Source organism: Impatiens glandulifera, chromosome 2 (assembly GCF_907164915.1).
Source record: "Impatiens glandulifera chromosome 2, dImpGla2.1, whole genome shotgun sequence".
Lineage (NCBI taxonomy): Eukaryota > Viridiplantae > Streptophyta > Magnoliopsida > Ericales > Balsaminaceae > Impatiens > Impatiens glandulifera.
The window spans coordinates 62,128,039-62,154,921 of NC_061863.1; the positions used below are offsets into that span (position 1 = coordinate 62,128,039).

The window sequence follows — 26,883 nt, forward strand, 5'->3', positions numbered from 1 at the left end:
GTACTCCCTAAGAATTGCTCAAGAAGACATGTCTTATTAAAACATTCAACAAGCCTCTACAACAATCTTTAGAATTTTTCAAAGAGCTTCCATCGGAAGCAGTATTAAAGTACGACTATAAAACAGAGGCCAAACACATAATCATCAATCACTCACTTCTTCTTCTTCGAATTGCAATTAATACCCAAAACAGAAAAAACCATGGTTTCCAACCAAAACCTGCCATCAGCCACTACGCTTCTATCAGCATACACGACCGTTGCTGCTTCCGCCCTTCTTGCCAAAACAGTGATAAACGAAGTCCAATCCATGGCCAGTCAGATCATACCCCAAAAGATTCAGCAAAACCTACTCTCGAAACTCAAGTCCCTTACTGGAACTCTCCAATCCCACATGACTCTCGTAATTGACGAATTCGCCCATGATGGGATTACCAAAAATGACATCTTTACTGCCGCTGACCTTTTCCTAAGAGCTAAACTCGCCACTTCAGTTTCAATTGCTCGAGCCAAGATCCTGAAGGTACCCGATGAGAACGAGCCTTCTCTCTCTGTCTTCAATGGGGAAAAGATCGAGGATTTCTTCCAAGGAATTCACGTCGTCTGGGAACTGTCTTCTGTGGAAGTTGAAAAAAAGAACTTGGACTATGAAGGCATCTTTTCTAGTGAAAAATCGGAGAAGCGGTCGCTGGAGCTCAAATTTCACAAGAAGTTCAACGACGAGATTCTTTCCAAGTACATTCCGCACTTGCTGGAGAGAGCCAAGTCCATAAAACAGGGAAACAAGACGGTTATGCTCAATGCTCTTGGCTCCTATATATCAGTCAAACTGAACCATCCTTCCACTTTTGAAACAATGGCAATGGACCCCACCACCAAGAAGGACCTTATGGACGATCTGGATAGGTTTCTCAATAGAAGGGAATTCTATCAAAGAGTCGGTAAAGCTTGGAAACGTGGCTATTTGCTTTACGGTCCACCAGGAACCGGCAAGTCTAGCTTGATCGCCGCCATGGCTAACTATCTCAAGTTCGACGTCTACGATTTGGAGCTCACCAGCCTCCAATCGAATTCAGATTTCAAGAACTTGCTCCTTAACACGGAGAATCGTTCAATCTTGGTCATTGAAGACATTGATTGCAGCGCAGAATTCCATACCAGACAGGATGTCGGAGGACTCGGCGATGATAACGATAAACAGGTGAGTAATCTGATCGAAATCAAATAAACCCATTTGATTTAATTAATGTAATGAATTGAACTATTTTTGCAGCTGACTCTGTCGGGACTGCTGAATTTCATCGACGGGTTATGGTCGAGTTATGGAGACGAGAGGATAATTGTGTTCACGACCAATCACAAAGACAGACTTGACCCGGCACTGTTGAGGCCGGGCAGGATGGACAAGCACATTCACATGTCGTACTGCAATTTTAGCAGTTTCAGAATCCTATGTTCCAACTATCTTGGAATAAGCTTCCACCCGAAATTCGCACAAATCGAGGAGCTCATAATAGAAGCCGAGGCAACTCCTGCAGAGATAGCAGAAGAGCTCATGAGGAGCGAAGATGCAGACATTGTGCTGGAAGCTGTTATTGCTTTGCTGAAGAGGAAGAACAAGGCAGCTATTGAAGAAGGAAAACAAGAACAGAGTAACAATGAAAAAAGGAAGCAAGTTGTTGATGATGATGATGAAGAACCCATGATTGTGAAGAGAAACAAGAGGAGAAGGAGGTCCAAACGGTTGAGGAACAAACATAGCATTAACAACGGCTGGATTATCTAGAGAGGTTCCTTATATGGATGAAATCGAGAATTTAAGAATAAAATTAAAATAGTAAGTTTGTATGGCATTGAAAAATGAGTAAAATGTAACATGTATGATAAATAAGATAAATCTTATATAATAGTGTGATAATTTTGTTATTTAAATTAAATAGCTTTAAATTGAGTCGTAAAATTTAAACATTTTATCTTCCAACATAAAAAATACAATTTTATTTGTTATTAGTTTTCGTGTGATTTAACTTATTTATAAAAATACATTTAATTGACATAAAAATAAATTATTATATTTGAAATATGAAAAAAAAAATGTTTTTCAATCAAATATAATAATAATAAATGCATGTGTTGAACCTTTCAAATACCATGACTAATTATTTTGATATAAATTCTCAATTGGATGATTTTTAACAATTTTTCATTTTCAACATAAAAAAAACTAATTACTTAAAAAAAATCTATTAATCATTTAAATTTTGAGTTTACACACTTAATGATTTCAGTCAATCAATACTAAATTTTTGTACATTAGTAATCTACGATAAACCCTAACACAAAAGAAGATGGTGAAACTGTTTTAAAAAAATGTTTTAAACACATTTATAATCAACGTCTTATTAGATAATTCCGTTTTTCATATATTGTACTTTATTAATACGATATTTTTATATTTTAATTGATAATAAACTTATTTATATGATTAAAATGATAATTTAGTTGGATTTGTATTTCAAATAAAATTCATTTAAAATCACCAAATAAGTAAATCTAACAATTTTGTTGTTTTCCATCCCTTTGACAGATCTCTTGTCCAAGGGAAGTTGTCTCTTATTGTCTCATTTATCAAAAACAATATAATTTTGATAAATTAGACAAATAAAAAATTATATATATATATATATATATAATAAATCATAAATCCTAAACTCTAAATTTTAAACTCTAAACTCTAAATCCTAAATAAGGATGGCAATGGGCAGTTCGGGGCGGGGAATGCATTTACCGTCCCCGAACCGTTTTAATTTCAGGGATTTTTTTAATACCATCCCCGCCAATGCATTTACCGTTCCCGCACCGTTTTAATTTCAGGGATTTTTTTAATACCATCCCCGCCCCGTTCGATTTTTTCGGTTTTGAGGAATCCTGGGCACCGTTAATAATTATTTTTATTTAAAATAAAATAAAATTTATATAAACAAGTTTTTAATATAATATATATTATAATAAATTAAAATTTTATATTATTATAAAGAAATAACCATATTACTCTTACAAAATAATAAAATATAGTGAATAAATAAATATATTGATAATTTAATATATTTAATTATGTTTATGGTGTTTGTGGCAGATCGGGGTGAAATTAGGACGAGTCGGGGCAGGAGACACAAATACCATCCCCGCCCCATCCCTATTTAGTTTCAGGGAAAAATAGTCCCAAACGGACAATTCCCCTCTGACACCCTATTTCCACCCCACTATCCATTCATCCTTCAAAATTACCCATTTACCTCTACCACCTTTATATATTACTTTTTATTTTTATTTTTTTTACTTTATTTATTTAATTTAATTAATTAATTTTTAATATATTTTTAATATTCTTTAGATTTGTTTATAAGTATTTTGAACATGTTTAGGAGTACAGGTAATAATAGAAAACAAAATACACCAAAGTAAATAAAAATATTATTATATTATTAATTTTATTTTTATTTTTATTTTCTTTTAATATTAAATATATATTATACAATATATATATATATATATATAAAATTTTTTTTATCTCCTTTTTAATCTCTTATTTCTTTATTATAATATATTAATCATTTATATCTCAATTTATATTATTAAAATAAAAAAATACTATTTCAAAGGCCCAAAATTCTCAGGAGCAGGGACCAATGCCTTAGCTAATCAAATCATACCAGTATCTTGTCAAATACCTTATTAATATTTTCATTTATCGTTATTTATAACTTAAAAAATTATAACAAATAATATTTATCGATATGAATTCATATTTTTTTTAAATAAAAAATAATTCTTAATCGAAATAAGAAAACAAAAATAAATATTTGAAAACTGATATAAATAATATTAAATTAAAAAAATAAAATAAAAGATATTAGAAAATAATCAATTAAATTTAAAGAAAAAAAAAATATAATAATTAAATTAAATAAGTAAAGAATAAAATAATAAATGTAAATATATAAAAGTGGTAGGATAAATAGGTAATTTTGGAGGTGAGTGAAGAGTGGGTGGGGACAAACAATTTGCATATTTAAAACGGTTAAAAATAAAATTTAAAATGTTATATATGTGTTTCGAATTTGAACCTAAAAAAATAAGCACAACTCGTACAACTCTTTAACTAAACTAATATTTTAAATTTAACACTAAATTTGATAAACAATAATATTTTAACAATATAAGTTCAACTTTTTAACTAATTAATGTATAATATGAATCACATATTTGATTACCCAAAGTGAAAAAATATGTTAGAAAATAAGTTGTTATATCGAAGTAAATAATAACATGTATAATGATTTATTAAGAATTTTAAATATTAAATACATATTATTATTATTTTTATTATTAAATTTATTTTAATTATATTTTTATTTATGTGTATAGCATGAAAATTAATATAAAATTCATGGAAGGGTGGATCACTTATAAAAATAAATATATATATTAATAATTTTAATATATACATTATTAATAAAGACATTCTCCAACGACAAAAAGGCAAATCAATTTGTACATTTCAAATTTGGTGGGTGCCTAAGACTTGCTCATCAAGACTTGTCTTTTTTTCACACAAGTTCCATCGGAAGCAGTATTAAAGGACATTTATAAAACAGAGTTCAAACACATAATAATCGTCGTCATCGTCATCATCATCATCATCACTCACATCTTCATCTTCATCTTCATATTCGAATTGCAGTTAATACCTTAAACAAAACAAAAACCATGGTTTCAGCCCAAAACCTTCCATCAGCTACTACGCTTATAACAGCATACACGACCGTGGCTGCCTCCGCCCTTCTTGCCAAAACAGTGATAAACGAAGTCCAATCCATGGCCAGTCAGATCATACCCCAAGAGATTCAGCACAACCTACTCTCAAAACTCAAGTCTCTTACTAGAACTCTCCAATCCCACATGACTCTCGTAATTGACGAATTCGCCCATGATGGGATTACCAAAAATGACATCTTTACTGCCGCTGAACTTTTCCTCAGATCTAAACTCGCCACTTCACTTTCAATTGCTAGAGCCAAGATCCTCAAGGGACCCGACGAGAACGAGCCTTCTCTCTCTGTCTTCAATGGGGAAAAGATCGAGGATTCCTTCCAAGGAATTCATGTCGTCTGGGAACTGTCTTCAGTGCAAGTTGAAAAGAAGAACTTGAACTATGAAGGCATCTTTTCTAGTGAAAAATCGGAGAAGCGATCTCTGGAGCTAAAATTCCACAAGAAGTTCAACGACCAGATTCTTTCCAAGTACATTCCTATTAGTATATTGTATATATCTTGTTACCTTGTTTAGATTCCTCGATTAGTGGGTTACCTTGTTTAGATTCCTAGATTAGTGGTTTACCTTATTAAGAGTCTTTTGACTAGTATATATTGTAACATTGTTTATCAATAATAACCATGGGATTAATCTCTATCATGGTATCAGAGTAAAGATCCTCTCAAGATCATCAATCGAATTTTTTTTTTCTCTTCCTCCCACCTTGCTGCCTCACGCACAAACTTCTAATGTCTGTCCCACCTACTAATTCAGACTCCTCCTCCAATCAAAGTCAGACGCCCACCACCATGTCTGTTTCTCAATACCACTCTGTTTTCTCTGTTAACAATCTCCGCTCCATAATTCCTATCACCCTAGAGATGGGTAGCGAGGAATATCTCTCTTGGGCAGACCTTCTCGAAAACCACTGCTTGATTCACAATGTTTACGAACATCTCAAACCAAAAACTCCCAACGCCTCCGAAACACCTTCAACATCTTCCGAGACCGACTCTCTTCTGTGGAAACGCCTTGACGCCCTTGTCAAGCAATGGATATTTGGAACAATATCCAAGGATCTACTAAACACGATCCAAAAACCTGGTATGACGGCTGCTCAGGCTTGGGAACGTTTAGCGAATATATTTCAAGATAACACAGGTTCTCGCGCTATGTATCTTGAAAATAGGTTTTCTCAAATTCGTCTCAATGATTTCCCAAACATGAGTGCTTATTGCACTGAATTGAAGATGATTGCGGATCAACTTGCTAATGTTGATTGCCCCGTTTCTGAAAATCGACTGGTGTTGCGTCTACTTGGGGGTTTGAATGAAAACTACGAAACAATCGCCACCATAATAGGTCAAAAGAAGCCTCTCCCATCTTTCTACGATGCTAGATCTGATTTGCTCCTTGTTGAAACAAGGAAGGATGAATTCGTCCACACAAACACCTCTTTTATTGCCTCGGACGATCGTAGCCAAGGCCGCGGAAACAACTCTAGCCAATCAGCCCGTGCTACCGGCCAGCAGCAGCAGCAGGGCACCTCTAGCGCGCAGGAACAGGCCGGCCAGGGCCGAGGACGCAGCCAGCGCGGCAGAGGACGCGGTCGCAACACCAGCCGCACATACCACCAGCAGCAGCAATTCTGGGCACCTCCTGGCCAACAGCAATGGGCACAGTGGGCGCCTGCGGGCTGGACAGCACCCCCTTGTCCCTACCCGACACAACAGATCTGGCCGCAGCAGCAAAGCGCCCCCTGGCACGCATCTGGTCAACAGCAACAAGGCGCCTCCTGGCGCGGTTCTAGCTATCAGCAGCAACACACTCGGACAGCAGGAGCAGGCGTACTCGGTTCTCGGCCACAGCAGGCCTACATGGCTGAGACGAGCCAGCAGCAGCCCCAAAGTTACGTTGCAACCGATATCAATCAGGCGATGCACACTTTATCCCTTACTCCGCCTGACGATACTTGGTACATGGATTCGGGAGCAACTTCACACATGACACCCAACTCAGGTAGTCTCTCGCCTTATTCTAATTTAAATTGTGTTAAAAATATCATTGTTGGGAGTGGACAGGAAATCCCGATTCGCGGTATTGGTAAAACTAACTTAAAACCACCCTTACCACCCTTACTTCTGAACAATGTTCTACATGCTCCCAAACTCATTAAAAATCTTATATCTATTCGTCGGTTTACTCGTGATAACAACGTCTCTGTAGAATTTGACTCACTTGGTTTTTCTGTAAAGGATTTCCAGACGGGGAAGGTTATCATGAGGAACAATAGCTCGGGGGATCTCTACCCACTCTCTCTGTCGAGCCAATGCCAAAAACCCCCAACTAATTCTTCGTTTACTGCAATTTCGTCAAATTTATGGCATAATAGATTAGGACACCCCGGTGTCGATATTTTGCATTCTCTCAATAAATCAAATTCTATTTCTTGTAAGCCCGTTTTAGGGTCTAAACTCTGTGAGTCTTGCATCTTTGGTAAACAAGTTAAGTTACCATTTACCAATTCTGTCTCTTATACTACTTCCCCATTCGATATTATTCATAGTGATTTGTGGACGTCGCCTGTGCTAAGTACAAATGGACATAAATACTATATTCTGTTTCTTGATGATTACACAAATTTCCTTTGGACTTTTCCAATTGGAAACAAATCCCAAGTATTCTCCGTCTTCTCTACACTTCAAAATCAAATTCAAACACAATTTCAAAAGCCCATTAAAACAATCCAATGTGACAACGGAACTGAATATAACAACAGTCAATTTCGTACATTTTGTGACAAAAATGGTCTACAATTTCGCCTCTCTTGCCCCTATACTTCTCCTCAAAATGGTAAAGCAGAAAGAAAAATACGCACCATAAATAACATGATTCGAACATTGCTTACTCATGCTTCTCTCCCGTTAAATTTTTGGCATCACGCCCTCGAAATGACCACTTATCTCCTAAATATTCTTCCAAATAAACAAATTCGAAATTTCTCACCCACTCAACTTCTATATAACCGAACTCCTTCTTACTCTCACCTAAAAATTTTCGGTTGTCTTTGCTATCCTCTTCTTCCTCCAACCACTATTCACAAACTTCATAAACGCTCTACCCCTTGTGTCTTTTTAGGATACCCCTCTAATCATCGCGGCTACAAATGCTACGACCCAGCCTCAAAAAGATTTATCATCTCTCGTCACGTCATTTTTGACGAAACAAAATTTCCCTTTTCTCTTGTCCAAAACCCAAACTCAACTCACCCATCTCAATCCGAACCAATAACCATCCCAATACACATCCAAACCCCGCCCATCACCGAGTCCATTTCCCCACCAAACAACACTCCATTACCGAGCCCATTATCAACTCAACACACTCCACCAAACCCACCATCACCCATCACCACTTCACCAGGCCCAAACCCAAACACGACCAGCCCGTCCACAAGACCAAACCGTCCAAATCATTCACCAACCATCATCAATCCAACACGGACAATACGAACCCGCGCAATGGATGGGATTGTCTGTCCAAAACGCATTTTCAATCTAAACACACTCACATCTCCATCGCCTATTCCCAAAAACCCAAAGTTAGCTTTATCAGACCCGAATTGGAAAGCCGCCATGGACGATGAGTTTAACGCTTTAATTAGTAATAAGACTTGGGACTTGGTTCCGCGTCCTCAGGGTGTTGATATTATACGATGCATGTGGATTTTTAAGCATAAAACTAACTCTGACGGCTCTTTTGAGAGGCATAAAGCCCGTCTTGTTGGTGATGGCAGGTCTCAGCAGATTGGAATCAATTGTGAAGAAACCTTTAGTCCTGTTGTCAAACCAGCCACCATACGAACTGTTCTGAGCATTGCTTTATCGAAGTCTTGGTCCATTCACCAAATGGACGTCAAGAATGCATTTTTACATGGTAATCTCAACGAAACAGTTTACATGCATCAGCCTTTCGGTTTTAGAGACAAAATCTTTCCCGACCATGTTTGTTTATTGCGCAAATCTTTATACGGCTTAAAACAAGCTCCTCGTGCTTGGTATCAAAGGTTTGCAGATTTTGTCTCTACAATCGGTTTTACACACAGCACGACTGATCATTCGCTTTTTATCTATCAACATGGGTCCGAAATTGCCTATCTACTCTTGTATGTTGATGACATTATCATTACGGCTTCGTCTGATCAGTTACGTCAGACTCTCATGAAAAGCTTAGGCGCAGAATTTGCTATGAAGGATTTAGGTAAATTAAGCTATTTCTTGGGAGTTGCTGTATCGTATACTAAGGATGGACTTTGTCTTAGTCAGAAGAAATATGCTGAAGAAATTATTGATCGTGCTGGAATGTCTACTTGCAAATCAACACAAACGCCGGTCGATACAAATGGCAAACTTGGAAAATCAACTAGTCCACCAGTCTCTGACCCCACTCATTACAGAAGTTTAGCCGGAGCACTACAGTATCTTACTTTCACACGTCCTGATATTTCATATGCAGTCCAGCAAATTTGCCTCCACATGCATGATCCGAAAGAGGCTCACTTGGCTGCCTTACACAGAATCATTCGATACTTACAGGGTACAAAGCACTATGGCCTTCATCTTTACAAATCCTCACTGTCTACACTCGTTTCATATACTGATGCAGACTGGGGAGGATGTCCAGATACCCGTCGCTCTACATCTGGCTATTGCGTCTTCCTAGGCGATAATCTTCTGTCTTGGTCGTCAAAACGGCAATCCACACTTTCTCGTTCTAGTGCTGAAGCTGAATATAGAGGAGTTGCCAATGTTGTCTCCGAATCCTGTTGGCTTCGCAATTTATTGTTAGAACTTCGTATCTCATTGGACAAAGCCACACTGGTCTACTGCGACAACATAAGTGCGATTTATCTCTCCCAAAATCCGGTCCAACATCAACGTACTAAACACATCGAAATGGACATACACTTTGTAAGGGAAAAAGTAGATAGAGGCAAAGTTCGCATTCTTCATATGCCTTCTCGTTTTCAAATCGCTGACATATTCACCAAAGGACTTCCGCGCATACTATTTGAAGATTTCAGAGACAGTCTCAGCGTCCGAGAATCTCCCGTTTCGACTGCGGGGGTGTATTAGTATATTGTATATATCTTGTTACCTTGTTTAGATTCCTCGATTAGTGGGTTACCTTGTTTAGATTCCTAGATTAGTGGTTTACCTTATTAAGAGTCTTTTGACTAGTATATATTGTAACATTGTTTATCAATAATAACCATGGGATTAATCTCTATCAATTCCACACTTGCTGGAGAAGGCCAAGTTCATGAAACAAGAAAAGAAGACGGTTATGCTTCACGATCTAGGAAACTTCCTTAGAGCAGTCAAACTGAACCATCCTTCCACTTTTGAAACAATGGCAATGGACCCGACCACCAAGAAGGACCTTATGGACGATCTGGATAGGTTTCTCAATAGAAGGGAATTCTATAGAAGAGTCGGTAAAGCTTGGAAACGTGGTTATTTGCTTTACGGTCCACCGGGAAGCGGCAAGTCCAGCTTGATCGCCGCCATGGCTAACTATCTCAAATTTGACGTTTACGATTTAGAGCTCACCAGCCTCCGATCGAATTCAGACTTCAAGAACTTGATCATTAAGACGGAGAATCGTTCAATTTTAGTCATTGAAGACATTGATTGCAGCACCGAATTCCATACCAGACAAGAATTCAATACCAGACAACAATCTTTCTGTGCCATACAAGATGTCAATACCACACAAGCTGTCAAAGGGCTCAGCTTTATGGATAAACAGGTGAGTAATTTGATGGAAATCAAATAGGTGAGATTTAATCTAATCAATTGAAATATTTTTGCAGGTGACTCTTTCGGGACTGCTGAATTTCATCGACGGGTTATGGTCGAGTTGTGGAGACGAGAGGATAATTGTGTTCACGACCAATCACAAAGACAAACTCGACCCGGCCTTGTTGAAACCGGGCAGGATGGACAAGCACATTCACATGTCATATTGCAGTTTTAGCAGCTTCAGAATCCTATGTTCCAACTATCTTGGAATAACCCACCACCCGACATTTGCGCAGATCGAGGAGCTCATAATGGAAGTCGAGGCAGCCCCTGCAGAGATAGCGGAAGAGCTCATGAGGAGCGAAGATGCTGACATTGTGCTGGAAGGTGTTATTGCTTTGCTGGAGAAGAAGAAGAACAAAAAGAAGACAGACATTGATGAAGGAAAAGAAAAAGATAGTAACTGTAAAAATGGAAAAAGGAAGCAAGCTGATGATGATGACGATGATGAACCCAAGATTGTGAAGAAAACAAGAGAAGAGGTCAAGACGGTTGAGGAACAAACATAGCATTAACAACTTCCACTGAAACACATGACCTTAGGCCTTGTGTTTGAATTAGGGTTGCTGGACATCATGAATTAGTTCCACATAGCAAATCCAACATAGCACGGATGAAAGAGAAATACTTTTTTACTTTTGAAAAAGAATTTCCCGCTTGCGCATTTCTTCTTCGTCCCGTATTCCTCTCTCTCCATGTCACTCTTCTTCCTAGCTCTTTCGAACCAAAATGCATCATTCTCTTGTTTGTATCGTCAAGCTCTGATCCAACTTTTGCGAAGCGAAACAAAGTTCTAGTTGTCCTCGAAAAATAGTATTTTCTTAATAAGGAAATCCTGTTCTTAGTATTGTAGTTTGAATATTTCATAAAATTTAAATCATTATATGAAATTAATGTTTTGTTTTTAATTCAAATTGTTTTTTTAATGTAAATATATTTATAAAACTGGGAGATAACGCATTTAAAACTGTATTTATATAGTATCGACAAATAAAATTAAAATTCATGTAGTGTTAACAACTTTTGAGATTTTGCTTTTAGGTTAAAAGTTGTTATAGTTATTTAGAAAGTGCAAATACGACTTTTAATGTTTGAAAAAAGAAATATATAAAACAATTTTTCATATAAATCCCTTTCACATGACCATGTAAAACTATTCACACGTTAATGTAACACGATATTCGTCTTTATATAAAGCGTTTTACATGTGAGTCTAAGCATTAACTGTCAGTAAATTAAAAGTTGTTGGTCTTTATTGACATTTATACAAATACGGTTTATTTAATTATTAACGGGTTTGAGTTTGTATGTATAAGTAATTTAGAGTTTCACAACATCTTTTTGTTCATCGGATAGTTGTTGAAAGAGGTTGTGAAGGCTAATTGAAGAAGTTCAAGTCTTAAATATTGGAGGTTTCTCAATAGAAAGTTTTCTTATTGTAAAAGAATGCACAATAAACTCTTAATTAGGTGGTGTTGTCAGAATTTTCAAGTGTGTGGAGTGTCTGCTTTATGTGGAGAGTTTGTTTAATTTATTTCTCTTGATGTATTTTTTACTTGAACTCTACAAATAAAATTAAATAAATAAAAGAAAGCGTTGGTAGAGCTTTACATAAGGCGAAAATAATTTTACATTAATGCGGAAATTGTTTTACATTGCTTTGTTGAACGATTTAAATGAAAATTTTCTATATACTTTAATTTTTAAATACTAAAAAAACATTTTAAATACTAAAAAACATTTTAAATGATTATAACAACTTTTAATTTTCAAGAAAATTATTCACTTATATGATTCTAAAGAAAACCTTGACATATGAATAAATATGAAACATTGTACTTGATATATATATATATATATGAGATGAAACATTAATACTTGTCATATTTTTTTATCATTCTAATAACCAAGACAAGTTTATCAAATTCTTGACACCATAGACTCTTCAGTTGTTGATGTCCTAACATTGTAGACAACAAGAAATGGAACTCTGACTGTGTATTATCAATTATGCATTTAATTAAACCCTAAAAATAAGCTCTAACATCACTTAAAAATGTTAAAAAATTACTAAAGCGCTCAGAATAAATTACTTTGGTTCAAAAGAGTTAGGAGGAAGAGTCATGATGATTTAAACTCTTTTGAGTTGAGGGAGAGGAATATAGGGAGAGAGTTACTAACAAACTTTTATTTAATTTTTGTTTTAATTTCTTTTCTTTTTCATTGCCTGTCAATCGCAACGCAATTCCAGGAGGAGTCGGTAGTTGGGCACTGGATCCCTTCGGACCTAGAGAATTTGTGACGCTAGGCGGAGTTTTGTTGTGCGGAATGTAAGAAAGTGATGAACAATGAAGTGTGAAAAAACAGATGAAGAGAGATATATTTTATTGTCAAATATTAAGATAAAACATATTACTACTAATGAAAAAGAATTACAGCTATTTAAAGTCAGAAAGAAAGAAAAAGTAAAACACCTAACTTAATAAGCATAACTGTGGAATAAATGTGATGTAACTGAAATTATTAATTCCTATACTAAAGGCAAAACGTTACAAATCTCCACCTTGCCTTAGTATCACCCAACAAGAAAAGCCTTATTAGGATACTTTCCAACTGTCAACATTTAGCAAATCCAAACAATGAGTGAATTTGCTAAGTGAGACCGGCTTCGTGAACATGTCAACAGGATTATGATGTGTGCTGATCTTTTTCACTTTGATTCTCCTCTCAGTACGAAAAAAATGATAACGAACATCAATATGTTTGGTTCTATCATGATGCACTTGATCTTTTGCCAAACAAATAGCACTTAAGCTATCACAAAAAACAATTGCCTGATCATGATGGATATCAATGTCACTGATTAATCCTTTCAACCATATACCCTCCTTGGCTGCTTCAGTTAGCGTCATATACTCAGCCTCGGTAGTGGACAACGTCACCGTCGACTGTAATGTTACCTTCCAACTAACCACAGAGTCACCAAAGGTGTAAACATAACCAGTCATTGATCTTCTACCATCGATATCTGCAGCATAATCTGAGTCCGAATAACCAGTTACGAGACACTGATTATTATTCTCATCAATGAGATCAACATCGGATGTGTCTCTCAGATAGCGAAATATTCACTTTACCGTTTGTCAGTGTTTCTTACCAGATCGAGACATAAACCTGCTAACAACACTAACTGAATACGCAATATCAGGTCTAGTGCATACCATGTCATACATTAAACTAACCACCGCACTAGCATACGGTACATTAGACATGTATAATTTCTCAGCTTCAGACTGGGGTGCGAATGCAGACAAATGATCAGTAACAACTGCAGGAGTATTGAGAGCCTTTGCTGTACTCATCCCAAAACGAGACAACATTTTCAAAATATAACTCTTTTGTGAAAGAAATAGCTTCTTTTGAACTCGATCTCTTACTATTTCCATGCCTAGAATTTTTCGTGCTCCACCTAGATCTTTCATATCAAACTCAGAACTGAGAAGGTCTTTCAGCTTTTGAATCTCCGACATATTATTGGCTGCGATTAACATGTCGTCTACATATATGAGTAAATAAATCAAAGAACCATCATCGATTTTGTTGTGATAGACACAACAATCATATGCACTCCTATTGTAACCATGTTCAATCATAAAATTATCAAACCGCTTATACCACTGTCGAGGAGACTGTTTAAGTCCATACAAAGACTTCTTCAGACTACAAACATGTGTTTCCTTACCAGGAACAAGAAATCTTTCAGGCGCTGACTCACCAGTATATCCTCCTCAATCTCACCATGTAAGAAAGTCGTCTTCACGTCTAATTGCTCGAGTTCCAGATCCTGATGTGCTACTATAGCTAGTAGTACCCTGATAGAAGTGTGTCGGACTACAGGTGAGAATATCTCATTGTAGTCTACGCCTTCCTTTTGACTGAATCCATTTGCAACTAATCGTGCTTTATATCTGGTCCCTTCAGCACTAGATGTTCAATCTTTCCTTTTGAAAATCCATTTGCACCTAACGACTCTTCTTCCCTTAGGTAAAGTAATCAACTCCCATGTATTATTCTTGTGAAGTGATTCCATCTCCTCACACATGACAACAATCCATTGTGCAAAATCAGCACCATTAACAGCTTCATTGTAAGAAGATGGTTCGTTATGTATGACATCTTTAGCTACCTGAAGTGCATAACTTACCATTTCTTCAGTATCATTCATAGAGGGACTGGTTGTCCTACTTCCAGGACCAGTTGAGATATTTTTCCCTCGATTGAATGAATTAACCTGTCAAGAACTTTAATTTGCCTTCTAGGTCGTGTTGCAATGTCAGATTGACTTTCAGGTGCTCCAAATTGATAAACTTCTTCAGATGGCTTATTAGTATCGTGTGTCATGTCAGTTGTCCTTTGAACTGGAGTCACCTTAAGCTCCACCTGTTTCTCGGTATTATTATTTTCTCCAGAAAGTGATGGCTTGATAGAGGAGTTAAGTATAAACTTCTCATTAAAGGTGACATCCCTGCTGAGGATTACTCTACCTTCAGAAGATGACCAGATTCTTTATCCCTTGACTCCATCTCCATAGCCCATGAAAATACCATGTTGTTCCCTTGATTCCAACTTTCCTTCATTAACATGATAGTAAGATTTGCACCCAAAGAATTTCAAATGAGAATAATTAACGGCGTTACCAGACCATACCTCGTAAGGGATTCTGCAATCAATCTCAATGTGTGGTGCACGATTTATCAGATAACAAGCCGTTAAGACAGCCTCAATACTTTCTAGCCAATCCAGCATTAGAAAGCATGCTTCTAACTCTCTCTAATAGTGTTTGATTCACCTTTTCTGCTACACCATTCTGCTGTGATGTACCTCGGACAGTGTGATGTCTTGCAATCCCTATATCTCTGCAGAACTCATTACACTCAGATGAACAGAATTCAAGTCCATTATCTGTTCGTAGCCTCTTAACCTTCTTTCCAGTTTGATTCTCCACCAGTGCCTTCCAATGTTTGAAGGTCTTAAATACCTCACTTTTATGTCTTAGAAGATACAACCAGGTCATCCTTGAGTAATCATCTATGAATGTTACAAAATAGCTATAACCTCCTATACCTTCAACTTGAGCAGGACCCCAGCAATCAGAGTGGATATAATCTAGTGTGCCCTTAGTTTGTGAACTCCCTTACTAAACTTACGGCGATGCTTTTTCCCGAAAATGCAGTGTTCACACAACTCAAGGTTGGTAACCTTGTGGCCAGATAGAAGATCTCGTTTGGACAGAATTTGCATCCCCTCTCCCCCATATGTCCAAGTCGCATATGCCACAACTTGGTTATATCAGGGTGCCGATTCACAGATTTGGATGCGACCGCAGCGGAACCTGTTAGTGTCTTACCTTGTAGTATATACAAGGTATTCTGTTTAATACCTTTCAGTATTATTTTTGAACCTTTACTGATGCACAATGTTCCTTATTCACCGCTAAACTTGAAACCTTTAGCATCTAAAATGCCTAAAGATATTAAGTTCTTCTTCAGTTGAGGAACATGCCGAACGCCAGTTAAGGTCCGTATCTTACCATCATCGGTCAGAATTTTGATAATCCCAATACCCACTGTTCTACATATGACATCATTTCCCATGACAACGTTTCCACCATCATAATCTTCATAGGTATCGAACCATTCTTTGTTTGAACTCATATGATGTGAACACCCTGAATCCAATACCCACTTATCAATAGGGTGTAGAGAAGCGTTAGCTACAAGGGCAATGTCCTCCTCCGAGTCGGTGTCTCTGTCTTTATGTGCTATCGCAGCCGTAGAATATTTGCCCCTTTTTCTTAGGACAAATATTTTTCCAGTTATCAGGTTTTTTACAATAATTGCAGATGTCTTTAGCATTAGGGCCCTTAACTTTGTATTTCTGATCATTTTTCTTTCTAGACTCTTTGTAGTTGATTGTGCTGACAATCATCCCAGATGCTTGACTGTCTATAATTTCACCGCTCGCCTTATGACGCAGTTCTCTAGTATGATGTGCTGACCGAACTTTCTCTAGAGTTACAGAGTCTTTACCCACAACGAATGATTGAACAAAATTTTCAAACGAGTTGGGTAAAGATACCAACAGAATTAATGCAGCATCTTCATCTTCGATCTTAACATCTATATTTCTCAATTCAAGTAATATAGTGTTTAACTTATCAAGATGTTCACGAAGAGACTTACCTTCAAGTATACGAAGACTGAACAGACGTTGCTTCAATAACAACTTGTTAGTTAGTGACTTTGTCATGTACAAAACCTCTAACTTCGACCATAGACCGATTGCGGTATCTTCATCTGATACCTCAGTAATCACTTTATCAGCTAGACAGAGTAAAATCGTTGAGTGTACCTTCTCTTCTAAGACCTCAAGCTCAGCTGTGATTTTACCAAAGGTAGACTCCTTTGCAGGACTTGCAACTATCTTTGCCTTTTCCTTCGACAATGGTGCCTAGACGCCTTGTTGTTTAAGCAAGGCTCGCATTTTGATCTGCCATAGACCAAAATTGTTTCTCCCTTTGAATTTTTCGATTTTTCGATTCATTGAAGACATTCTCTTGTCAGAAAACAAATAGTGATAATCTGATTAGATCTAACCCGCTCTCATACCAATTGTTGTGCGGAATGCAAGAAAGTGATGAACAATGAAGTGTGAAAAAACAGATGAATAGAGATATATTTTATTATCAAAGATTAAGATAAAACATATTATTACTAATGAAAAAATATTACAGCTATCTAAAGTCAAAAAAAGAAAACGTAAAACACCTAACTTAATAAGCATGACTATGGAATAAATGTGATGTAACTGAAATTATTAATTCCTATATACTAAAGGCAAAACGTTACAGGTTTGGTGAACCAGTAACTCTAACTGTCTTAAGGTAGCAAAATTCCGTGTCGTATAAATAGCGACATGCACAAATAGTGTAAGGACTGCCCCCAAATCATAAATATATAAATATATAAAAAATCAAAATCATTTCTCTTTATATATAAAAGAAATAAACACACCTTTTTCAAATGAATTTCATCAAAAGAAAAAAGGGTTAGTCAAGTTGTGCATTTCATATTTGGTGGGTCATTTAGTCTTAAGAATTGCTCAAGAAGACATGTCTTATTTTTTAATAACAACAGGCAACATTCAACCGCCTCGACAACAATTAGAAATTTTCAAAGCTTCCATTGGAAGCAGTATTAAAGGACGACTATAAAACAGAGGCCAAACACGTACATAATCATCATTCATTCATTCACTTCTTCTTCTTCGAATTGCAAATAATACCTTTAACAGAAAAAACCATGGTTTCCGCCCAAAGCCTGCCATCAGCCACTACGCTTCTATCAGCATACACGACCGTGGCTGCTTCCACCCTTCTTGCCAAAACTGTCATAAACGAAGTCCAATCCATGGCCAGTCAGATCATACCCCAAAAGATTCAGCACATCCTACTCTCAAAACTCAAGTTCCTTACTGGAACGTCTCTCCAATCCCACATGACTCTCGTCATTGACGAATTCACCCATGATGGGATTACCAAAAATGAAATCTTTGCTGCCGCTGACCTTTTCCTCAGAGCTAAACTCGCCACTTCACTTTCAATTGCTATTGCCAAGATCCTCAAGGGACCCGACGAGAACGTGCCCTTTCTCTCTGTCTTCCATGGGGAAAAGATTGAGGATTCCTTCCAAGGAATTCATGTCGTCTGGGAACTGTCTTCTGTGGAAGTTGAAAAGAAGAACTTGGACTATGAAGGCATCTTTTCTAGTGAAAAATCGGAGAAGCGGTCGCTGGAGCTCAAATTTCACAAGAAGTTCAACGACCAGATTCTTTCCAAGTACATTCCGCACTTGCTGGAGAAAGCCAAGTCCATGAAACAGGGAAACAAGACGGTTATGCTCCGCGCTCTTGGCACCTGTATATCAGTCAAACTGAACCATCCTTCCACTTTTGAAACAATGGCAATGGACCCGACCACCAAGAAGGATCTTATGGACGATCTGGATAGGTTTCTCAAGAGAAGGGAATTCTATCGAAGAGTCGGTAAAGCTTGGAAACGCGGTTATTTGCTCTACGGTCCACCAGGAACCGGCAAGTCCAGCTTGATCGCCGCCATGGCTAACTATCTCAAGTTCGACATCTACGATTTGGAGCTCACCAGACTCCGATCGAATTCAGACTTCAAGAACTTGCTCCTTAAAACGGAGAATCGTTCAATCTTGGTCATTGAAGACATTGATTGCAGCGCCGAATTCCATACCAGACAGGATGTCGGAGGGCTCGGCGATGATAACGATAAACAGGTGAGTAATTTGATCGAAATCAAATAATCCCATTTGATTTAATTAATGTAATGAATTGAACTATTTTTGCAGCTGACTCTGTCGGGACTGCTGAATTTCATCGACGGATTATGGTCGAGTTATGGAGACGAGAGGATAATTGTGTTCACGACCAATCACAAAGACAAACTTGGCCCGGCCTTGTTGAGACCGGGCAGGATGGACAAACACATTCACATGTCATATTGCAGTTTTAGCAGTTTCAGAATCCTATGTTCCAACTATCTTGGAATAAGCTTCCACCCGAAATTTGCGCAAATCGAGGAGCTCGTAATAGAAGCCGAGGCAACTCCTGCAGAGATAGCAGAAGAGCTCATGAGGAGCGAAGATGCAGAGATTGTGCTGGAAGCTGTTATTGCTTTGCTGGAGAGGAAGAACAAGAACAAGGCAGCTATTGAAGAAGGAAAAGAAGATCAGATTAACAATGGAAAAAGGAAGCAAGTTGATGATGATGATGATGAAGAACCCATGATTGTGAAGATAAACAAGAGGAGGAGGAGGTCCAAACGGTTGAGGAACAAACATAGCATTAACAACGGTTGGAATTTGGACTAAATGGAAATCAGAATTGAAGAATAAATTAAATGGGTAAGTCTCAACAATAAGATAGAGTTAATTGAGTTTGTGTCACATTGAAAAAGTAGGAAAACAGCATGTTTATATTAAATGAATACATCTTGTATACCATGATGATGTGAATTAAATTAGAGTGGTAAAGTTTAAACATTTTATTATAAAAAAATACAATATTATTTGTTATTAGTTTTCATTAATTCAAGTGGACATTATTTCATTTATAAAATACATTTAGCTGGTATAAAAATAAATTAATATATTTGAATTAAAATTTTAATTCAACCATCAATTAAGTGGGCCTTAACTTAAATGAAAATTAATTTTATAAAAAAATTCATAATTTAAGGGAATTAATTGATTACGAGACTAATTTATTTATATATAAATTTTTTTTGGAAAAAAAATATATATATATATATTAAATATATATAAATTCTTATACAAGTTAAAAAGACTTAATAATTAGAGAATTAGATTATTTTGTCCTTCAATCATCCTATAAACTTTAAAAAAATTCATTTTCATTATTACAATAAGATAAATATTTCTAAATTTTTAGAAAAAAAATTCTATTGATTATTTTAATTGTGTCTTTATACAATATTGTTTTGATTCCGATCATATAATTCATAAAACTTTGTCAAGTTCGTTGCACAGTGATTTTTTTTAATGTTTTTCTTTTGGTCTTGTTATATCTTATAAGACAGCCATCTACGACAAACCTTCAACCTAAGCTTTAAAAAAAATATGTTAAGCACATTTATCGAATCGACCTTTTTGGTGATTTTTTTTTTATATTATACTTATTAATACAATATTTTTATATTTGAATAAATAATAAACTTATTATATCGATTAAAATGATAATTTAGTTGGATTTGTATTTTAAATAAAATTTATTCAAAATCAACAAATAAATATGCTATCTAACAATTTTGCTGTTTTCTAAAAACTTTATTATCACATTTTTAGTTAAAGAGTCAAATTTTGGTAAGAGTTTTGTAAAAACATTATTCTCACATTATTAGTTAAAAAGTCAAATTTTGGTAAATTGAATATTTCACCCATTCTAACGAATCTCGGTGAAATTCACCTATACCGTTTATAACTTTATTTTACCTAATTTATGCAAAGCATGAATTTGTAATTAGTTTCAAGTAGAGTGTACCAATTTATAACTTTATACCAATTTTAAAATGTAGTGACAAAACTGGAAAGTAATAAAGACATTCCATTACCAAAAAGTCAAATAAATTTGTACATTTCATTTTGTTGGGTGCCCGATAACTTGCTCATCAAGACATGTCTTCTTTTCAAAGAAGCAGTATTATAAAACAGAGGCCAAACACATAATACCAAGTTCATCATCTTCATCTTCGAATTGCAGTTAATACCCTACACAAACAAACAAACAAAAAAACATGGTTTCCGCCCAAAACCTGCCCTCAGCCACTACGCTTATATCAGCATACACGACCGTTGCTGCCTCTGCCCTTCTTGCCAAAACAGTGATAAACGAAGTCCAATCCATGGCTGGCAAGATCATACCCCAAGAGATTCAGCACAACCTACTCTCCAAACTCAAATCCCTTACTGGAACTCTCCAATCCCACATAACTCTCGTCATTGACGAATTCGCCCATGATGGGGTTACCAAAAATGACATCTTTACTGCCGCTGAGCTTTTCCTCAGATCTAAACTCGCCACTTCACTTTCAATTGCTCGAGTCAAGATCCTCAAGGGACCCAACGAGAACGAGCCTTCACTCTCTGTCTTCAAGGGGGAAAAGATCGAGGATTCCTTCCAAGGAATTCATGTCGTCTGGGAACTGTCTTCAGTGCAAGTTGAAAGTAAGAACTTGAACTATGAATGCAACTTTTCTAGTGAAAAATCGGAGAAGCGATCTCTGGAGCTCAAATTCCACAAGAAGTTTAACCACCAGATTCTTTCCAAGTACATTCCGCACTTGCTGGAGAAGGCCAAGTGCATGAAACAAGAAAAGAAGACGGTTATGCTTCACGAACTTGGAAACTACTTTAGAGCAATCAAACTGAACCATCCTTCCACTTTTGAAACAATGGCAATGGACCCCGCCACCAAGAAGGACCTTATGGACGATCTGGATAGGTTTCTCAAGAGAAGGGAATTCTATACAAGAGTCGGTAAAGCTTGGAAACGTGGTTATTTGCTTTACGGTCCACCGGGAACCGGCAAGTCCAGCTTGATCGCAGCCATGGCTAACTATCTCAAGTTTGACGTTTACGATTTGGAGCTCACCAGCCTCCAATCGAATTCAGATTTCAAGAACTTGATCATTAGGACGGAGAATCGTTCAATTTTAGTCATTGAAGACATTGATTGCAGCACCGAATTCCATACCAGACAAGAATTCAATACCAGACGACAATCTTTCTGTGCCATACAAGATGTCAATACCACACAAGCTGTCAAAGGGCTCAGCTTTATGGATAAACAGGTGAGTAATTTGATAGAAATCAAATAGGTGAGATTTAATCTAATGAATTCAAATATTTTTGCAGCTGACTCTTTCGGGACTGCTGAATTTCATCGACGGGTTATGGTCGAGTTGTGGAGATGAGAGGATAATTGTGTTCACGACCAATCACAAAGACAAACTTGACCCGGCCTTGTTGAGACCGGGCAGGATGGACAAGCACATTCACATGTCATATTGCAATTTTAGCAGCTTCAGAATCCTATGTTCCAACTATCTTGGAATAACCCACCACCCGAGATTTGTGCAGATCGAGGAGCTCATAATGGAAGTCGAGGCAACCCCTGCAGAGATAGCGGAAGAGCTCATGAGGAGCGAAGATGCTGACATTGTGCTGGAAGGTGTTATTGCTTTGCTGGAGAAGAAGAAGAACAAAAAGAAGACAGACATTGATGAAGGAAAAGCAAAAGATAGTAACTGTAAAAATGGAAAAAGGAAGCAAGCTGATGATGATGGTGATGATGACGAACCCAAGATTGTGAAGAAAACAAGAGATGAGGTCAAGACGGTTGAGGAACAAACATAGCATTAACAACTACCACTGAAACACATGACTTATGCCTTGTGTTTGAATTAGGGTTGCTCGACATCATAAATCAGTCAAGAATTCCACTATTTAATATTATAAAAAAAAATAATTTGATAATTTAAATGTAAACTTGGGGGTTATTTGAAAATAATCTGAAATAACTGGTTGGCATGAAACAAGGGCTGTACAGCTAGCTTTCTTCCTTCTCTGGTTAAATTTACTCTAATGAAGATGAATATGTGCTAATGAATAATGGCAACAGAAATAACTATAATAATAATAATAATCAACACTGGTATACAGAGAAGCTCTTACTCTTCCACCAATAACTCCATGCCCTTCCAAGCTTCCTTCTCGAAACCGACTTGCTCAACTGTCTCGGCTTGTTCGACTCATCCGTCGCCAAGTCCATGTCTTCTTCTTCCCCTGTTGTATCATCATCGTCCTCCTCATTCATTCCCACAACCGGGGAAGGATCTCGTTGTCTCTGTTCTCGAAACAGCATCAAAAGCTTTTGCGCTTTTTGCTTACCTCTCATAGTCCCATTCACAGAAATCGACACCAAAGAAGGTATTACCCCTTCCTGCAAAACCATCTGACTACACCTATCGTTCCCATTGCACAAAATCAGTAGGCAAGCAGCAGCTTGTTCCTGCTCAACCGGCTCGCCAACATCAAGAACACTGGCCAGCCCTGAAATCAGTCCCGCGGAACTTATCATGCCATCCCGAGCCGATCTGCTTGAAGCTAAGTTCACCAGGATGGCTATGCACTTCTCTGTCCAGTCACGCCCAACTGAGTCGTTCATGAGTGAGAGCAGTCCCTCGATTATCCCGGCCAATAGAAGGTTGGGTGTGTTTGAAGGGACCGTAGAGAGGTTGAAAAGGGCGTGAAGAGCGTCTAGTTTGCATTGGTGGTCTGATTCGTTTATGAGGATGCCCACAAGGAAAGGAACTGCTTTGCTCGAACCGATCGTGGGCTTAGCCTCGTCCAGACAGGAGAGGTTTAAGTAAAGTGCAGTAGCCGGGGAATGAGATACGGAGTTTTCGATCATCTCCTCCAGCAGTTGAATCGCACCTGCCGCCATCATCATTTCCTTGTTTCTGTTATACACACATGAAAACAGAAGATAAAGTTATGTGTCCTTGTTCTGTTTTGGGTTATTGAAAAACTTGTGAATAAGATGAGATAGTCTCGACAAAAACCTGTTATTGTTAACAGCAAGATTGAAAAGAGCCATAGTGCCAACTTCCTGCGCAATCCTACTATTTTCACGCACGGCCAATTCCAAGAACCGCATGAGCGCTTCAACAAAGCCATTAGCGCCCATGTGAATCCTCGCTTCCTCATCGTCCTTGAGCAAGCGCCTTATCTGTTCCGCGACTCTGCATTTCTTCCTTAAATCTCCGTGTCTACACAAGATTAACAGGAAATCCTCGTACCTCTTGAGCAAATGATCCTCATAATCCTCCTCTTGGTCGGGTACATCATCAGCCTCAGCCTCGTTTCCTTCAGTCTCCTCGAGTATACAACTCTCCTCCAAAGGAACCACTTTAATACCCTTGGACTTGCAAGAAGAAGAGTTCACCGTGGACTCGCTCTCCGATAAAACCAGCCTCCAGTAGTTGAGATCGAGGGATTCTGGCGGTCCGTCAGGGACAGGAATGCCGTTCTGTTCGCACCAACTGGCGACCAGACCTTTAACACAATAATTGGGAGTCAAGCAAAGATGTGACAGCTGTTGTTGTGTCTTTGGACATGTATTATGTCCATCACTGAACCATTTCTCTATACAAATTCTTTCATATGTTTGACCAGAGGCTATTATGACTGGATCATACATAAGCTGCAGTGATATTGGACATCTCAATTCCTCTGGAGGAAGAGGCATTTGTTCTGATTTCCTCAAATTTGGTTTGAAATTGAAAGAACTCAGTTTCGAAATTTGCCGCTCAAAAGCTTGCCCGCCGTCGCCAAACGAGACCTGAACCGTTGTCGGCGAACAAGGGGTAGACCCCTGAGAATCGTTGTCGTCTGAGAATTCGTTTCTGAATAGCTTGGAGTACTTTTTCATGAGGTGCAACAGATAAGCCACGATAGACTCTTTTCTCTTGTCTTCTTCCACGCGGGCTCTTTCGATCAGCTTCTTTAGAGCCCTTCTTTCCGTAAGAGCTGCTCTAGAAGAGGTTATACCGAGCCTCGTAGCAGCCTGGTGAAATGATTCGAGCTCACAGTTATCATAATTGTCATTTCCGTTGCTTTCAAATTTCCTCCCTTGCTGGAGTAACCCAATTATGTCGTCGCCAATTTGCTTCTCAACTGGATCAAGCAAAAACGCAATTCCTTCTAGTTCGTTTGAAATATCCGAAACCTGACAACCAATTGATTCTGGAACTATATCTTGAACCCGCCTTAAACTGTCTTCAAGGGCGCATCTTGCCTTGTCAAACTTCAGAACAACAGAATCCCCTGTTATCGCCTGCATCATGGAAAAACTAAATTCATTGGACAAAAACAAATAAGAACGGTAAGGATGGTTCTAGAATAGACCATTACCAGGTAAAGTTTACTACATTCAGAGCAATGTTGGAGAATGTTTTTAGTCTTCTCTAAGGCAATGTGCAGAGAACACAGTGCTTGGATTCCAGTTGTGCTCCTAGGACGCGCTGCTTCTAGAAGAGGAAATATTCCAAGAAGTTTGGAATAGATAACGGATAGTGTCCTGCACATCCCACCGTGCAACTGCGAACAACGATTTTCATTTATCAACACGTAATAAGAACCTTAAAGAAAACATAAAACACATTTGCTGTCGTGTGTTGTATGTATGTATGTTTGTACCTTTGGTTCGCCAATTGCAAATACATTCTCCTCAATTTCAGACATATCCATCCTCTTCATTCAATACAGAAACCTGCAATTAAACTTTATATATCTCCTGAAAAACTCAACAAACAAACAAACAAAAACAGTAATCAGTCAGAGTTAAAATTACAGATTACAGAAATGAAGAGATTCAAAAAGCCAGTAATTCTCATCAGTTACAATTTAGCCCTAAACTAACCTGTTCATTCATGTGAATTTTTCATTAAAACGCATTGGAAGGAAAACAAGCCAGCGATGAATGTTATATAGATCAAATACAACAATCTTCTATGTTCATACAGACAGGATCCATTTCAAGTTTACAACCAAACAATGTCTGAAATCGCAACAAACAGATAACAATAATAAATAAAAAAACACAAGATCCAATCCTGGAGATTTCTAGAAGATATGTTATGAAACATAAACTTAAGAAACATCCACGTAACGCAATGCAAATCCACATCCAACCTCAATTCATAAATCAAGCTACAAATGTATATGTTCTCTCTGTCTCTCAGACACACACTAATAGCAAATAAAATAAAACCAATTTGCGAAACTTCAAATGAGTTATTTGAAGAAGAAAACAAACATAAACATGTATCTAGTGAAAACAAATACCGTGAGTGGCTGAGTCAGCCAATTAGGGGGCTTCATTAAACGAACAACTGATCAAGAGCTATAAACAACATTTGCATCTGCGTTCGATCCGCCGGCCATCTAATCTACGGTCAGTCTGGACTTGTGAATCGAGTTGTGTCCAGAAAGCGAGTTTCACGCAGCAATGGAAGAAACTTTTAGAGAGGGAAACGAGATGTAGAAGAAGGCAGCTTTTTTTAATCAAGAAATCTGCACTTAAAATGGCGAAAGGAATATTAGAAATGATTATTAAGATTTTTAAATTGAACCAAGGTTTTGTGGACGATGTTAAAATACTCGCCCCTTTTTGTTAAACCCCGATTAACTGGCCGACATTTGCCGACCTTCTCGTTTGTCTGTTAGTAGATCTGTCATTAATGTCAACGAAATGACATTAATAACCCTCCTACCAATTTGACACTCAAGAGTATAAAACATTACCTCATTTAGGGTCATCATCAAGTAATTTTATCTATCTTATCTTATTTATATGTCCAAGGTTTTATCTTTTTTCAGACATAATAAATATTGGGTGCTAATATTTATTTATTTTTTTTAAGTGTAAATGTACACTTCAATCCTAATGATTGTAACAAAAACTTGCTGATGTAACAAATAAAAAAATATCTCAAAATTATGGTTATTTTCTAAATTAATATCATCTTTTGTATACCT

General features: G+C 37.3%; 5 protein-coding genes across 7 annotated transcripts; 4 read left to right on the top strand and 1 right to left on the bottom strand.

The window, feature by feature from the left end:
* The first annotated feature begins 58 nt into the window (after positions 1-58).
* On the top strand, positions 59-1,895 carry LOC124927760 (AAA-ATPase At3g50940-like). The gene is made up of 2 exons (XM_047468226.1): positions 59-1,200; positions 1,273-1,895. Exons 1-2 carry the CDS (start codon positions 202-204, stop codon positions 1,783-1,785), a joined length of 1,512 nt encoding a protein of 503 aa, XP_047324182.1. The 5' UTR covers positions 59-201; the 3' UTR covers positions 1,786-1,895.
* Positions 1,896-4,712: 2,817 nt separating this feature from the next.
* On the top strand, positions 4,713-11,509 carry LOC124927759 (AAA-ATPase At3g50940-like). The gene is made up of 3 exons (XM_047468225.1): positions 4,713-5,306; positions 10,107-10,625; positions 10,690-11,509. Exons 1-3 carry the CDS (start codon positions 4,770-4,772, stop codon positions 11,185-11,187), a joined length of 1,554 nt encoding a protein of 517 aa, XP_047324181.1. The 5' UTR covers positions 4,713-4,769; the 3' UTR covers positions 11,188-11,509.
* Positions 11,510-18,005: 6,496 nt separating this feature from the next.
* LOC124925150 (AAA-ATPase At3g50940-like) lies at positions 18,006-19,635 on the top strand. Its single transcript, XM_047465121.1, has 2 exons — positions 18,006-19,041; positions 19,114-19,635. The coding sequence occupies exons 1-2, from the start codon at positions 18,040-18,042 to the stop codon at positions 19,633-19,635; spliced, it is 1,524 nt and encodes a 507-aa protein (XP_047321077.1). The 5' UTR covers positions 18,006-18,039.
* Positions 19,636-21,029: 1,394 nt separating this feature from the next.
* Positions 21,030-22,876, top strand: LOC124927862 (AAA-ATPase At3g50940-like). The gene is made up of 2 exons (XM_047468351.1): positions 21,030-22,133; positions 22,198-22,876. The coding sequence occupies exons 1-2, from the start codon at positions 21,078-21,080 to the stop codon at positions 22,696-22,698; spliced, it is 1,557 nt and encodes a 518-aa protein (XP_047324307.1). The 5' UTR covers positions 21,030-21,077; the 3' UTR covers positions 22,699-22,876.
* Positions 22,390-26,432, bottom strand: LOC124927861 (U-box domain-containing protein 45). 3 transcript variants are annotated; one of them, XM_047468350.1, is made up of 6 exons: positions 26,191-26,432; positions 25,543-25,639; positions 25,258-25,443; positions 23,907-25,180; positions 23,017-23,804; positions 22,390-22,527 (listed from the first exon to the last, which is right to left on the bottom strand). In XM_047468350.1, the coding sequence occupies exons 2-6, from the start codon at positions 25,600-25,602 to the stop codon at positions 22,517-22,519; spliced, it is 2,319 nt and encodes a 772-aa protein (XP_047324306.1). In that variant the 5' UTR covers positions 25,603-25,639; positions 26,191-26,432; the 3' UTR covers positions 22,390-22,516. The 3 variants fall into 3 exon arrangements, with proteins under 3 accessions (XP_047324306.1, XP_047324304.1, XP_047324305.1); XM_047468348.1 differs by lacking the exon at positions 22,390-22,527 and having other exon boundaries at positions 22,839-23,804; XM_047468349.1 differs by lacking the exon at positions 22,390-22,527 and having other exon boundaries at positions 22,839-23,804; positions 25,543-25,647.
* Positions 26,433-26,883: the final 451 nt, after the last annotated feature.

Bases quoted from the DNA above. Each gene is read 5' to 3' on its own strand.
- LOC124927760 (XM_047468226.1), top strand. From the start codon at position 202: ATGGTTTCCAACCAAAACCTGCCATCAGCCACTACGCTTCTATCAGCA. The intron at 1,201-1,272 runs GTGAGTAATCTG...CTATTTTTGCAG, and splicing joins GCGATGATAACGATAAACAG to CTGACTCTGTCGGGACTGCT.
- LOC124927759 (XM_047468225.1), top strand. From the start codon at position 4,770: ATGGTTTCAGCCCAAAACCTTCCATCAGCTACTACGCTTATAACAGCA. The intron at 5,307-10,106 runs ATTCCTATTAGT...TAATCTCTATCA, and splicing joins ACCAGATTCTTTCCAAGTAC to ATTCCACACTTGCTGGAGAA. The intron at 10,626-10,689 runs GTGAGTAATTTG...ATATTTTTGCAG, and splicing joins TCAGCTTTATGGATAAACAG to GTGACTCTTTCGGGACTGCT.
- LOC124925150 (XM_047465121.1), top strand. From the start codon at position 18,040: ATGGTTTCCGCCCAAAGCCTGCCATCAGCCACTACGCTTCTATCAGCA. The intron at 19,042-19,113 runs GTGAGTAATTTG...CTATTTTTGCAG, and splicing joins GCGATGATAACGATAAACAG to CTGACTCTGTCGGGACTGCT.
- LOC124927862 (XM_047468351.1), top strand. From the start codon at position 21,078: ATGGTTTCCGCCCAAAACCTGCCCTCAGCCACTACGCTTATATCAGCA. The intron at 22,134-22,197 runs GTGAGTAATTTG...ATATTTTTGCAG, and splicing joins TCAGCTTTATGGATAAACAG to CTGACTCTTTCGGGACTGCT.
- LOC124927861 (XM_047468348.1), bottom strand. From the start codon at position 25,602: ATGAAGAGGATGGATATGTCTGAAATTGAGGAGAATGTATTTGCAATT. The intron at 25,444-25,542 runs GTACAAACATAC...CGTTGTTCGCAG, and splicing joins TTGCAATTGGCGAACCAAAG to TTGCACGGTGGGATGTGCAG. The intron at 25,181-25,257 runs GTAATGGTCTAT...TCCATGATGCAG, and splicing joins AATGTAGTAAACTTTACCTG to GCGATAACAGGGGATTCTGT.